The sequence below is a fragment of the Notolabrus celidotus genome, chromosome 10, assembly GCF_009762535.1.
Source record: "Notolabrus celidotus isolate fNotCel1 chromosome 10, fNotCel1.pri, whole genome shotgun sequence".
NCBI classification, from domain to species: domain Eukaryota; kingdom Metazoa; phylum Chordata; class Actinopteri; order Labriformes; family Labridae; genus Notolabrus; species Notolabrus celidotus.
Window position 1 is genome coordinate 14,060,594 of NC_048281.1, and position 16,077 is coordinate 14,076,670.

At 38.7% G+C, this 16,077-nt stretch overlaps 1 protein-coding gene across 2 annotated transcripts in view; it reads left to right on the plus strand.

Moving 5' to 3' along the window:
* The window catches only part of LOC117820808 (glypican-6-like), a 123,497-nt gene that overhangs the window by 51,101 nt on the left and 56,319 nt on the right, over positions 1-16,077 (plus strand). For both annotated transcript variants that reach the window (XM_034694748.1, XM_034694749.1), the window contains exon 4: positions 3,286-3,451. In XM_034694748.1, coding sequence (XP_034550639.1) covers positions 3,286-3,451 — 166 coding nt within the window. The remainder of the gene's footprint in view (positions 1-3,285; positions 3,452-16,077) is intronic.

Here is a 16,077-nt window from a genome sequence, read left to right on the forward strand (position 1 = left end):
GACATTTGTTTATAGTGTGCCTGCAGCAGGCTGTACAAAGTCAAGTGAGTTTCATAGACAACAATAGAAACATTTTAAATTCCATCATTCAAGGCTTACTACATTATTGTTTGACAATGATCTGTTTAACCATTGAGTTTCATTCAAGGTGAGATTGAACAATGTATATCTACATCAGCACATCAGAAACCTCTTTGAAAAGCATTAAGTCAATCCAACTGAGATTTCAGGAGCTTACATTTGGATACAATGGAAAATTCTGTCAGAGAAACACACAATTAATGCTACAATAGATTTCTAAATTGACTCATTACTATGTCATTTTCCACTGTCTTTTAAATGTATGAAGGATATAATTAATGCTACCAAATTAATTACATTTTGACCAACTGAAGTAAGCCTGTTGCTTTTACCAGGTCTACTCTATTAACTGAAATACTGCACTGAGATACTTTTAATCAAAGGGCTCTTTAAAATAACTGAAACAGAAGCTGTAGCTTTTAATCAATTTTCCCGGTTGGTTTTATACAGGATTTAATATTATTTTTGATATTACTGCCCTGCATTTGTTAACAATAAACATTTTGTGATCAAATTTTTCTTTTTTTGTTTCCATATAATTAAGTAAAAAAAAATACAAAAAAATAAAGTATGAATAGACATATGGACATTACAAAAAATAGAGTGCATGTTCACATACCTATACAAAGGTTTATGTACAAATACCATGAATACACAATTAAGATAGAATAATAATGATAGTAATAATCATAATAAATTAATAGAATATACAAAAAAACCCCAAAAAAACCACACAAAACAAAACAAAACAAACCCCAAATAAAACCCTCCCATTCCCCGGATCCAGAACTACAAACCTCAGTTACATGTTACACCTGAAACCCACGGAGGCTGGTTAGAAGTAAATACCACGCCTCTTTTGTCTTTTGCTCCGTGGACTCTGGCTATAGACAACACCAGATAAACAATGTCCAAATATGTCAGAGCCCATGCTCGGAAAGAGAGTGAGTGTGGAGGTTTCCAACGTGTGGCCACTAGTTTTTTTCCAGCCGTGATTCAAGCCAACAATGCTCTTTTCTTGTCCTGGGTCAGGCCCAGCTTTGGGAAATCATTCAAAAAGAAAATAGCTGGCAAACAGGGCAACCTGATCTTAAACAAATTAGAAAGATTCGAGGCAACCATCTTCCAAAACTTGGACACTGGTGTACACTCCCAAAACATATGAAAAAAACTACTAACCACTTTGGAAGAAAAAAAAGTGCATATAGGGTCATTAATAACCTTTATCATATGAAGCTTCCTAGGAGTTAAATATCTCCTGTGTATATAATTGAAATGTATTTGCTGGTGATCAGGATTCCACTCAAATGTAGGTTTTAGATCTGGAATATCTTTCCTCCAATAAACAATAAACATTTAAAGCTCTCAGAAGCCTCTTTCTCTTTTCACATATGCACCCTGGGAATTTTCTTAAAATTATAAGGAGCTCAACTCAAAGACATTTTCCAAAATTGCTGATTTTTACACATTACACTGCAAGAGCCACAGTGTATTGTTCACAACATGATGGCAGACAAAGCAACAGAGTCCAGTGCAATGTTGACAAGTTTTTGCATTTCTATCTATCTATAGTAGATGTAAACAGAAAGGTGTTTTTCAACCTTGGATGCTGTTATTCAACCTGTTACGTGGCGCACTTCCTTACCTACTCGCTTGCTTTCAAGAATATTTCATGCTACATTCTCACGTGGAAATGTTCCAAGATGAAAGCTGTGGGGCTAGACTTTTTTTGACTGGGGTTGCCAAACTGACTTTTGAGGGGGTGGTATGAAATATTTGTTCACACAGAAATAAATGAATGGCATTTATTTAACATGTAAAACTAGTCTGCTTACACTATTGACATGGAAGTGTCCAAAATATGTAATATTCTTGTTTGTAATGTTTGAACAGTAAAAGGTAACACAGCAGAGTGGAAAGATTTACATTTTATAAAAAATCTTAAAATCTTTTAGGACTCAAAACAAATATATTTGTCACAATTCAAAGTCCTAAAAAAATTAAACGTGCTACATGTAAATAGAAAAACAGCTAGAAGCAGCCTGCTGCAACACTGCCCAAATAGTTGAGTTGATCAAAAGGACTTCCTCTGACTAGGCAAAAAGCCAATCATAGTTTAGGATTTTGGGGTGGCCGCTGTTGTGGCCAATCAGATTTGAAAAAGGTTTTAGCCACCCCCTGGATCTCCCTGACTGGAAAAATTCTGATCCAAGTCAAGGTATTAAATTCGGCCGGTCACACATGCAGCCAACCCAGAAAATGTTCTGGAGTTTTTTGTAGCCCTGTGCATGAATGTTAGCTATAAAGTAAGTAACAGAATCCAATTCTTCAAGTGTTGAAGATCAGTGAACTGTTTTTGGTGTAAAAAAAATATCACTATGTGGAAAAAGTGCACAAGCCAGACTCTTATACATCGCAATTCCTGTCAAATTTATTTACCAATCAACAAAATTATATATTCCTTTGTGTTTTTGAGCTTTTTGAGGCCGGCCGGCTTGTGAAGTGTTTTTACTTGTAAGTATCAAAAGATAGAGTGAAGTGCCAAACACGTTTTATCACACATCTCAGATGTGGGGAGATAATCTGTGAAAACACACTTAGGGAATATTGCCAGTGATATTTATGCGTATCTTGTTTGTACTGTGTTATTTATAAGTCGGGTTTTGTTTCTATGGACTTAGACATGATGCAACTTTACAGTCCTCTTCAAACTGCACCTGTCACACACCAACAAAACATGTTTTTTTACATTTGAACTTCTTCAAATGAAAAATACAAACATGGATAACTGAAATATAAAGTGCTAGACAGCAGATAAATATTTCTCTTTGCTTAATATTTGATATTTAAATGCGGGTTGAATTGGGCTTCGAGTATCAACACACACTGGTTGACGATGCTCAGAAACCTTCACAACACTTTGGTCAACATCCAACATCTGTCTAAACTCTGTGTCTGAGTGTTTCTTTCTTTACCTGATGAACTGACAGCAGCATCCTGATAAGACTGCTGTTTTCAAAGTTTTCAAACTATAACAAGAAATGGCTCACTATTAATAACTGACAAGCAAGTGAATTCAGATGGAGTTAAATACAGTCCAAAGAAAATTGACTTGATGTTAACATTAAAACACAAAATGTGGTTCAAGTTGTTTCTGATTTTGAAGAAGTTGTGCTAATGACATCTGTCACACTGTTCTTGCAGGTAAGCAGCACTCCAGCATGTATCCGAGCACTGACCAAGCTGCTGTACTGCCCCTTTTGTCAGGGCATGCCAGCAGTTAAATCCTGTAAGAACTACTGCCTGAACGTCATGAAGGGCTGCTTAGCCAATCAAGCTGATCTGGACCCTGAGTGGAACCTGTACATTGGTAAGTCTTCTCAAAGCAAAACTCCGACCTTTATTTATCTGGATCCTGCTGTTCTGTTATTTCCTGTGAAGCATTGCTGCATGACTCCACAATATGGTTGAAGGAAACCAGTGTTTTCGGAAGAAAAGCATAAAAGCTTGTCTAATACAGTCCCTCCAGGAAGTTGTGATTTCGCGATTGCAACTATCAACGCAAATTCAACCAATCAGCGCGATTTTTTCGTGGCCATGCAATTTTATACAATCACCGCAACTTTCCCGCAAATTTGACCAATTACCTTAATCTCAGCCCCTGTACGTTATTGATTATGTCATCAATTTGACTTCCTTGGAACATAAGTCCTCACTTGATCAGCACTTTCCAACAACAAAACATGTACAGAGAACGGGTGAAAAGAGGAGACAGCAGGCAGGACAAGTGACGATGACAACGTTGTTATTTATAGATTGAGGGGCTCAGTGTTCGCTTGGTCACCTACCTGTAGCAGGTGTGCTTTATGAACCAGCTCTCCCTCCTCCATGCGTCTGTCTCATCTTCATTGAGGATTTTTACCCCCAGTGTGTGTTAGTGACAAAGACATAACCGGGGGACGTCTGTTTAATATTTGATGTTTGACGTTGTTGCCGTGGTTACCATAAAAAGCTCTGTGTGTCTACAGCTTGATTTAATCCAGTTTGGTGAAACATCAGACACATTTAGTAAGTTTGGATTAACTCCTTGTCATCAAAGATGCAGATTCATTTTAGAGTGCCGTGAACTGACTGTGCCTCAGTCGCTGCGAGGTGCATTCAGGGACCGTCGTAAATGTGCAATACATGTGCATTTTTCTGTGAATCAAGAGAATCAAAATACAGTCACAGTGGCCACATCAAGAATGTTTTCTAAAAACAACTGTAATTTAGCATATTTACTTGCCCCTGAGATGTTATTGGGGGAAAAAAGCAAAAAAAGAAAATCACAACTCTCACCGCAATTTTTACAAAAAGCTTTTGCAAAATCAGGCTTTTTGGGCCGCAACAATCACAAAAAAATCCCGCGAAATCCTGGAGGGACTGCTTATAGCGCTCGTGATAAAGACACATTTTGTGTTCAATCATCTTCATCAGCTAGCACTTTTTTTCTTAACACAGCAGTAAATGTTCAGAGAAAGCTAAAGCTTCTAAATGTGTTTGAAGCTGCAAATTACAATTTGGAAATGTGCAAAGCTGCAGACTGTGATGTTGATTGAAAGAGATCTACATTAGCTGCAAGCAACACTTATAAGGTGTGACCGGAATAAAAGTAATCACGCAAATTTAGCAGAATTAGCTTTGCAACAGTTTTCCTTTGGGTTCATGAAGGAGTAGAGAATCATAGTGATAATAAATGGATACTCAGGGTACTTTGAAGCTGATGTGTTCTGGATGTGAGCAAAGGAAATATGAATAACTGAAAACCTAGTGGAGCCTGCTGAATACTTGCAGTAATGTTGGATTTTGGATTCCAAGGAAATATATTTACTTACCTTACCATCCATCTGAATTTATGTGGTTCAAGTGTCATTATCTGACATTTACAAGAGGTTAATTTTCCCCGATAGTCAAGTTTCTTATATGATTAAATGTATTATGAAAAGATAATGTATAGTGAATGGGTTGTTCATTATTGCGACTGGGTGAGCAGGACCACAGCACAATGGAGGAGTTGTTTCCCACTAACACTTATGGTGTTGGTGTGGTTGACAAGTCTTCATCTCTCTCTCTCTCTCTGTCTCTCTCTCTCTCTCTCTCTCTCTCTCTCTCTCTCTGACATGACATGAGCACTACATATTTGTGCGTCGATGTGTCTGTGACACGCAGCAATTCTCCCTCGAAATGCTTGAAGGCAGTGCGGTCTCTCTGATAGTTGGTCGCCTGCTTCTGGCCCCGCTACGATCTCTGTTTACTTTTCCACAGCGATTCAGAGCATGTTATGTTAATCTACAGCTGCTACATGTTGCTGTTTATCATTCAGACATAATTACAGGGAAGAATAGAGAGGAGGAGATGAAATACACGGCCGATGTGGATTGTAGGACAGGATCTTGCTTTACTTTCCCCTCTCAGAGATGGTATGGGCTCAGTAGCTCCTCAGGCTTCTCTCACATGTGTGACCTTTAACTGTATTTATTTCTGACTGATAGACCAGCTTTAGACAGAATCCTGCATTTGTGCCACAGTGTCAACAGGCAGAGGTGAAATGTTTTAGACTACTGTCTGCAAAATAATTTGAAATATGTGTGTAACTAGGTTATCCCTGGTGGCGTTTTTATTGTTGAGTACTAAACATAGTTTTTATGAGATTTTGACCAATCAGAATCAAGTATTTAACACAGCCAGGTAGGTTTTTAGAAAGCTGGGTGATATTATTGTGGGTTTCCTTTTTGCCTTAGCAAGCTAGCTAAAATGGTTTTGTTCAAAATGTAAGAAGAGGTTAAAATGTTTACCTTGTCAGTATGAAGGATTACAGAAATAGGTGTTATGTTATGAAGTCTGACTTTCTATTTTCAGAGGGGTTACAGCTGCTGCTGTGTTGTTATCATGTCTTGACAACATCAGTCCCATTGACACACACACACACACACACACACACACACACACACACACACAGAGAGAGAGAGAGACAGAAGCCCTCAGATAAAAAGGTGCTTTATTTGTCATTCTTCTATCAACATTTTCCAGCATAAAAAGAAAGAATTTATTCATGGGATTCTGCTCCCCTGCTGGGCTAAATGGAGACTTGTAATAGGGCAGAAATGCACCACGGGGAGTGTCAAGTTTTGTGAGAAGGGAAGTTCAGTGGGAACTTGTTCTTCTCAGAGAATAAGTACAAACACAAATTTAATATTTATGTTTCCGTTCAATATTTCATACACTGCCTAACAGAGATGATTCCTGCTGTCATTTAGATAGACCCATCCTGTAAATGGTGAGAGTAAAAAAGTAGTGAGGACCACCACTACGAATTTAAATTGTATAGCTGAGGCTTTTTAAAGAAAATGTGATGTATGTTTTACAAAATAATCTGAACTTCTAAACAGAAATATAGTTATTATATAACATTTATTGATATGTTCTTTCAAGAAATGACCATTTGTAGCCAAAAAGAGATGCATGTTTGTTTCTATTTGACAGAAGGAATCGTCCGACTAACTGAGGTGTTAACACAAATTTCACAAATCAAACATAATTTGGTGTAAACATTGTTGGTGTAAACGTAAACCCCCAGGTTGGGCGTCAGTTTAGCTGGCAGATGGCAACATATGTTTGTGAATTCAAATAGCATTGTTGAGATAAAATCAATCAATTTTCATTTTTGAGCGATCATTCCCGAACAGTAAGGTCAAATCCCTCTCAAGGTTGCCTGTTTTTTGTATTTAAATCAGAAAATGTCACAAAACAGGAGCTAAAGATACTCTTACTTTATTTCAGGGTTTTAGTTTGACCACTGCTGACGGAAGTTGTGTGTGACTGAGAGAACCTGTCTGCATGACTGAGTCTACCTCCAGCAATCACTCACCTTTCAGCTCTTGTTTGGTCCTGCATTTCTACTTTTTCATAACTTGGCTTGCTTGATGTACAGTCAATCTTTGGCATTTGGCCATTTCACGCAGTGCATATAGTGTACAACCGTCTCGTGTAAGCTTGTGACCTTGGAGAGACTGCACAAAGTTTTGTGCCAGTCTTTGTGAGAGCCTCTGGGACTCTTTGAACTTGCAAAACAAAACAATAAGGTTGAAAGCTGCTATGAGTTTTAAAATAGAGAGTTAATTCTCAGTAGGGTCAGCAGCACGTCCGACAATATGACAAAGTACTCTAAGGAAAATTAAGCATCCAGGTAACGAGCAGTCTTGGTGTCACTCCTACACTAACATAACACAGCTGCAAGAGGAGACAGAAGGGACAGAGTGAAGTTCACCTTTGGCTCCTTTCACACAAAATCAGACCATGTGGCTCTGCACAGCAGGGATGTTCAAAGTTGTGGGTTTGACTGTTTCTGTTGTTTTTTTCTTCTGCCTATGAAACTAACCACCATGAGAAAATCTGAACATACCTTTTTATTTTCTGATGAAGTCTTTTTTTTAATTTATTTTGCTTCACTAAAGCTTTTTACTCGTTTCATTCACACTGTTGCTAACTCAACCATCACTTGTCTCTATTTTTTATAACTGCAAAAGGCCAACCTTTGAACTGCATCTGCCAGTGTTAGGCAGCATGACGTAAGAAAACAAGTACACTAGTATCGTGCAGAATTACGAAAGTTATAGTGATAATCAATCAATCAATCATTATTTGTATAGCACCAAATCACAAGAAATCGTATCTCAAGACACTTTTACAAACATAGCAGGTCTAGACCGTACTCTATGTTAAATTATTAACAAAGACCAAACACCAAGATTCAGTCTTATCTCATCTAAATCCACCATGAGCATTGCACCTCGCAGTATTAAGCTAGTTACAGCAGCGAGGAAAAACGTCCTTTTAACAGGCAGAAACCTCGAGCAGAGCCAGACTCATGGTCGACAGCTATCTGCCTCGACTGAGTTGGGGTTGGAAAGAGGGATAGAGGAGAATAAGAGGGAGCAGGAGGACATCTACAACAGTGACTCAGAGGAACCTACGAGACAATGGAGCTCAGGGACTCCAGAAAGGTCTATGGTTAGTAACTTTCAATTGGACAGGGAGAGATAAAGTAAGTGATTGGGGGGTTGTGGGGAGGAGGATGAGATAGGATCCCAGTGTGTCAGTGCGCCTCTTCCATCCGGCAGTCTAAGCCTATAGCAGCATAACTAAGAGCTGGTCAAAGCCTGAGCCAGCTCTAACTGTAAGCTTTATCAAAAAGGAAAGTTTTAAGCCTACACTTAAAAGTAGAGAGGGTGTCTACCTCCCGGACCCTGACTGGTAGATGATTCCAAAGGAAATTATTGGTACATTTTTTAACTCCAAATAGGAGGGTCAGTGATATTTGGATTATGTTATTTTCAGGAGCAGCTGTCGGCCTCATGAGAACTTTATCAGAAAATGAAACATGATTTTTTGATAGAAGTTTGGATGTTTATGATATGATAAGAAATAGCAGGAAATGCTTAGATGATTATCAAGCACAGTCCAAATTGACCAATAGAGCTTGCTATTGTGGGTTGCCCTTAAAATCCCATTTGAAGCCAGGAAAAAACCCTGAAAGCAACCAGTTAAATCAGATTACTGCAATAGTGTAATACAATATGTACTCTACCTCGATCCATGCTGTCTGACAGTTTATTTCTGTGACTCCACATCGCACGACAGCCTGGACAGAGCAAAATTTGTGTTTGTTTGCTGTGGATACATGAATTCACTGATGTCAGTGTGGAAGGAGATCTGTTTCAAGATTGATATATGGTGCCCCGAATGTCTCTATGTGTCATCAAGCACAGGGCAGAGCAGCTGCAGTGCGGCAGTCTAAAGGACAAGACTGACAGATGCCAGAGTGGGTCATGTTAGAGATATTTTACATCACAGCAGGGGTGAAGTGGAGTATAAATGCTGATTAATGAGATTTAACAATCCCTCAAAATCTTGAAAGAGCATGTATTCAGACTGTAGAAATTTGTTTTTTTTCACTTAAGGCCTGCAAACAGATAATCCAACACAAGTATGGTAATCCATTTAACATGGTCAATTTCTGCAGATTTTATGGGACAGACAAGAAGTAGGAGTTTATTTAAATTATAGATTAATATCCTATCCGTTAAAACCAAGTTAGTTCATGTGGAGAAAGGTTAAATAACTGTATGTTTGTGTTGTTTTAGTTTCAACTCCATTTATACAACAGTGCAGTGATCCTTTTGATATACAACACAAATTCCCCAAAAGTTAGAACACTTTAAAATGTTAATAAAAGCTGAATTTGATGTTTTGCTGTTCATTTTGAACCCTATGTTTAATTGAAAATAGTGTAAAGACAATATATATCAAATGTCAAAACTGAAATGTTATTGTTTTATAGAAATATGTGCCCATTTTAAAGTTGATGCCAGTAACACATTTACAAAAAAGTTGGTATAGGGCATGTTTACCATTGTGTTGCATCACCTCTTCTCTTAGAAACACCATGTAAAAGTTTGGGAGCACAGGAGACCAGTTTGTCCAGTTTTGAGAGGTAAAATGTTGTCCCTTTTTTGTCTGAGTGTTTTCAGCAGATCACAATTTAATTTGATTTAATTTAATTTAATTTGAGTTTATTTGATTAGGACAATGCACATTAATCAACATTTCAACAGTCAATGTAAATATGCTGGAATTAGCACAATAGCTAAATTTCATCCGTAGTCCTAAGGCAGGTACTCGCATAAAACATAAAACAACAAGTCTTAAAATTACAGGATGTCACAAAACAGTTAACAGGACACTACACGAACTGACTTACAAACAGATTTTACATACAACACGTTTGTGACACTATAAAAACAAGATGTAAGGTGAGGCCAAAGCCCCCGGGAACGGGCATCAAGTGTGGAAACAAATTATTCATGTGTGCATGACTGGTTTGTTTTTAATGTTTAACTGTTTTTTTAAAGGTACATTAGTTTTTAAGCTCCCTGATGTGAGCTGGTAGTTTGTCCCAGGACTGTGTGCCTCTGACAGACACCACCATTTGGCTGAATTTGGTTTTTCGTCTCGGCACATCACAGTTCCCTCTAGTTTCTACTCTAGTATTTATCATATTGTGGGTTTTTTTTATATAAATTTGAGCAATGATGGAGGGGCAAGTCCATTTAAAACTTTAAAAACCAGACAGATGTCAGTGTAGGTTTGAACATTTTCAATGTTTTAAATATTATACTTATACAAGTCGGGACTGCAGGCAGGGTCAGGGTAGTTTAGGACCCTGACCCTTGTACTACTGAGCCGTGCTCTTGTAGTATGTGCAGAATGTGGTTTGGCATTGTCTGGCATTGAAATATGTAAGATCCCCCCTGAAAAAGGCATTGTCTAGATGGCAGCATATGTTGCTCCAAAACCTGTACATATTGTTCAGCATTAATGTTGCCTTCCCAGATGTCTAAGCTAGTCCTGTCATTCATCTCCATACCATGCACTGTGAACTGATAACAAGGCAGGTGGTCCCTGCCCTCTTTAGAGCTGGGAATGCAGCGTCCATGATTTGCAAAAAGAATGTCAAATTTTGATACATCAGACCACAGAACAGTTTTTTACTTCACATTAGTTCTTCTTAAATGGGCTCGGGACCAGAGAAGTCAGTATTTGTGGATCAAGTGGAATTTCTTCAATCTCACTTGTTGGGGGTACATCCTTGGATCCCCTCAGTATTCCAATTGTAGAAAATTTCAGGATTGCATATTTGTAAGAGGCATAAGAATTGAAAAACCCCAAATCTCACTGTCAAGATAATGTCATCTGCATATAGAGTTATTTTTTATAGATAGATATCATGTAACTTCTTCGGGTGCTCCTCATACGCACTGTATTTCTTTGCTTGTCTACCATTCCCAGCGAGTGCTACATGACACACAAGCAATGCAGATCAGTCTGTTTCTTCTGTTGCTTTTAAAGACCACAATTGCATGAAATGAGTTGCTACGAGACATGCCTGCCACCGCTCACATTTACCAAGCCACCAACAAAGTAAGACAGGGCAGAAGCTACGATAATGTCCATTAATGACAGCTTCAACACGCAAGGCAGCAAATTCATCTGAGCTGTCAGTCTTTTTGTTTGTATGTGTTACGATGTTACTCTCCACCCATCAATTTAAAAAACACTTATCTTGTTCAGGGCTGTGTGGGTTGCTTGAGGGACACCTTGAAGTACTTCAGAGAGATAACACAAATAAACAAATATATTAACACTCACATTCACACCTACACAAAGAGAGAGACACCATTTCACCTCAGCTGCATTTATTTGTACTGCGTGGGAAAAAAACACTCTGAAACTAGGAAGAAAAATAAACTAACTCAAAGCTTCAGTGCCTCTGTGAATAGATTGAAATTTACAGCACATCATTGTCAGCAATACCACCACATTTACACAGATGAAGCATGGATTCCAGCCTAAGCAGAAGTTTCTATATTTACCCAGCTTAAAGAGAATGAAACTCAGACATAGCTCCACTGGAACTGAAAAACTTCTCCTCGCCACTATTAATCCTGAAGCAACGTCCGTTTTGTCTTCATCAGGACTCTTGTCAATTGGAATATTGTTCCTCTGTGTAGATTAAATGCCATTTCAATATCTTCCGGCTCTGACATTTCATGCTCATTATAGGATGAAAGATTTTCATTTAGCTTAAGGTCTAACCACAAAACAAGTATTGACTCTGCTCTTAGTGTTAAATTGCCAGGAGGCCTCTTTCATGTTCAGCACAGACTTACAGATTAGTGTAATGTGTGATGCCATAAAGATAAAGAGTACGGTAATATGAACCATACCAGGCTGTTTTGTCTTTGTTTATGTGGTCCAGTTAACTTAAAATGAGTTATATCAGCTCTGTGAAAATGAATAAGAAGCTTTGGCTTTAGGGCTCAGAGAGAAAATGGAACAAACACCTGAGGTGTCTGACACAGAGCTACCACAGACATGAAGCTAAGATATTCATCTTGATTCCTGCGGCATCCATTCAGACCAACATCATATACCTGCTCCACTGGCCAGAGAAGACAAGATATTGGAGAGGTGAAAACTAATCCAACCAAAGAGCGAGAAATCCTTAAAACCTAGAGGCTATGCTGCAGTGATAGCAATGATTTTTCTCTGCTACAGTTCCTCACAGAGCCCATCCACCAGCAGGAAATAACACCCCCTGATGAAAAAAAAAATCTCAACTGGTGACAAAACTTGGGCAAAAAATAAGAAAGGTGCCACTTCACATTCACCAAGACCTCACCTTCATTTATCCTTAGAAGTGTGAGGCAGAAAGAGACTGTAGTGACACCACCTGAGGCAGGCAAAAACGTGTGTTTGAGGAGTAGCTGCACAGCCATATATTGCCCAGAAATTTGAATGTTTCAAAAGTCTGTGAATTTATTTGCCAGTTTTCTGCTTCAGTGCTGGTTTCATAATGCAAGAAAAAATAGCTTGTTCAAGTCCTATTTTAAGTTGAAGACCCAATTTAGTAAAAATTATCGAGCCAATAATGGCAGCTCTATGTGGCATCCCCAATTTTATCAGTTATTTGTTTAAAGTATGGACCTGCATTTCCATAATGAAATCATTGTTGGTGCCCATAAACAGCACATAAACAGATCAGCAATATTATGACCACCTGCCTAATGTGGTGAAGCTCCCCTTCTCATCAGGTCAAGGCCAATAAAGCAGGACCTCATGAGACATGGACTCTACCTGACTTCTGAAGGTATACTGTGGTATCTGGCACCAGAAATTTAGCAGCAGATTAAAGGATGCTCAGAAGTACTCATTCAAATGGAGGTTTTAATTCAGATTAAGCGACTAGTCTTAAGCGACTAGTCGAAGGTAGAAAGCACTAAATGCAATCAAAATTGAGAACAATGTATAACCCCTAAACACTGGATAAACAGAGTCTGTGGGTAAAACTGTCTCATTGGTTTTCTGAGTGTGCAAAGTTTGCACCACTAGCTTTTTCTCCCCCCCCTGCATCTTAATCAGGTTAACCTGACACAGCCTACTTTACTGTATTTTCTAAGTCATAATTCCGCCAAACTGCACGGTGAGAGATGAGCGTGTCATCTGTCATCTGTGCTTGTTTACATCCAGGTAGTAGTTCTCCAAGTTGTGAGGTGGGGCTTCCATGGATCAGACTTGGTTGTCCAGCACATCCCACAGGCACTCGATGGGATTAAGATCTGGGGAATTTAGCAACCAAGTCAACATTGTGGTGTTTCTCCAGGCAGCTTTCACTGCTTTGTAGACAAGTTCTGATGCTCATGTGCGCATTGTAGGGCAGATTGTCTGACCTATCCGCAGCTATGCAACCCCTTAAGCTAAAAACGACGATGCATTGTGTTCTGACACCTTCCTATCAGAACCATCATTCATCATTCCCATCATTAACCTTTTCAGCAGTTTGAGCTCCAGCAGCTCTACTGTTGAATCATACCACACAGGCCAGCATTCCCCCTCCCCCAAAATGCTCCAATAAGCCTTGGCCTCCATTAACCACATCCCCGATTTTCCCTCCTTGCACCACTATTGGTAGGCACTGACCACTGCAGACTGAGTTTTGGAGATGCTTTAACCCAGTAGTCTGGCCCTTGTCAAAGTCGCTCACAGCCTTATGCTTGCCCATTTTTTCTGCTTCCAACACATTAACTTCAAGAATAAAATGATCACTTGCTGCCTCACACAACCCAGCCTCTGACAGGAGCCATTGTAAAGAGATACTTAATGTTTTTCTCATCACCTGTCAGTGATCATAATGTTACTTTCTTGCTTGTGTTGTGTTGCCTGAGCCAGGACATTACTTAGACAAGCAAATAAATGGTGAAACCAAGCTGAATCAAGGCTTCCAAAGACCAACATCATTATACCCTTGACTCACATTGTTATTTCTGATTAATTTGGAAAGGTGCTGTTCCTGGAACTAATATAGATGTACTTCCTGACAGTCATCTCATTAATAAAATTGCTATGAAACAATTTTGCGCAGAAGTGTCACTTAATATTTGTTCATACAGCAGTAAAATGATACCTTCTGCATAGTTTAACAGAGCAAGAACGTCAGTCTATAATTTGTAATTCTTCCTTCATGTTACACTGAATAAATTAAATCGGAATAAATCATACAGTAGATTAAACGGGCTCTGCTGAGTAGCCAGTCTTTCATCCATTCCCAATGGAGGACAAATCCATGCTGACCTCTCATCATTTTGCTTCTAAGGACACTCAGAGCTTTAATTATTAAAACACGGCTAATTACTGAGTGTTTTGAGCAGTGTCTTTTACACAATCCTGTAGTTATTTCATTAGAAACACCATCATTTGATCAAAAAAATGTAAATTCTGTAGCTTTGCGATTATAAACCTGCATTTTTAAAAAGGAGTCTTTGTGACGGTTTTAATGGTGGGATTAGATTTTAATTCCCTAAATTAGATGAAGCATGAAACGACAGATGAACAGCTGTCAGTCTATTTCCCGCACCTGAGAATCCAACACCAAACATAACCAAGGTCCTCTGGGATATATAATAGAGCATTACGCCTCCTGCATAAATTACCAGTTATCTGTTTTTAGATGATCACTTTGACAATGTTTACTCGTCTTTGTGTTGCTTTAAAGATGCCTCAGGTTTGGTATTCATTTTGTTTTTGTGTAAACAGTCTGAAACAGGCTGTTCTTAACCCGTTTTGATGTTATTCATCAGGCTGTCTGCACAAATGTCTCTTTCCTCCTAGGTCGTTTGAATATCAGTCACATGCTGTGTTGATGAATATTGTCCACCGCAGTTTACACCCCACATGTCATCATAATTTTTCCGCTTTGACAGGTAGTTGACACCCTTGATGGAGCTGTTTCTCCAGCACCTTCACAGTATTCACAGGGAGACTCCCGGTTGGCCTTAAGTAATTGAACCTCTTGACTCATGCACATTTAAATGCAATCTTCCGACATTGGTTTTTAACAGGCGGTTGTTGTTCTCTCTGGTGAGACTTGTCACCACATTGGAAGTGATGTGCATTGATTGTTTCAGCTTATTTCTTTTTAATTAGGTGATTTGTTTCACTTGGTCACTGGGGCTAGCAACAACCTTAATGTTTGTAAAATTCAAGCCAGCAAAATATCCTCTTCACAGCTCCTAATGAATAAAAACAATGAGATGAAGAAGCATTCTCTAGCAAATGGAAAGAGTACAGCCAGACAGGCAGACTCTGAAACAGAGCAAATTTGCTACTAATAAGGATGCTCATGAGTTTAAACTCTGTCTTTTTACAAGCATAAATTCAAACTTATTTAAACTTTACTACAATTAACACAAGTTCCATCTACATTCCCTCCTACTCAGTGGGTTAAAACATGCATTAATCAGTCAATCAGAGTGGGTCAATGAATATCATTGATCCCAGCTCGCTGACCTTTTCTTCTGTCCGTGTGTTGTAGATAAAACCTGATTTTAGTGACCACTCTTTTATTAAACATAGCAGTCTGATTCAGAGTTATTTATGTTTAAAGTAGATTCAACAGACGCCCTTGGCTGAACTGACAAAGAAAAAGAGACAGAAAGTGCAAGAGTGGGCGAGTGAAAGAGTAAGAGCATTGAAAGAGTAAAAAGTTGCCTTTGCTTTGTACTTACAGTAATGTCTTTAATATAGGGAACAGTCATAAACTTGAGTCTCTGTGAACTGTGACAGGCAGCAATTAACCTGTGACAGCAGTCTGCCATGAGTCAGTTACAGGAGAAAAATTGAAAAGCTTTACACTGACAAATGTAGTTATACGACACTGTAAAAACACCCAGCTTTAATTGAAATTCTGTCATCGGATTGTTTCTGCTGCTTCTGTATCGTCATTCCTACAGAACCAGATTTGACCAGTTTCAGTTTCTTTTCTATTGAAAGAGTAGGAAACTGTTGACTATCAAGTATTCTCCTACCTCTTTTGGACCTTCTCAAACACTTACTTCTAAT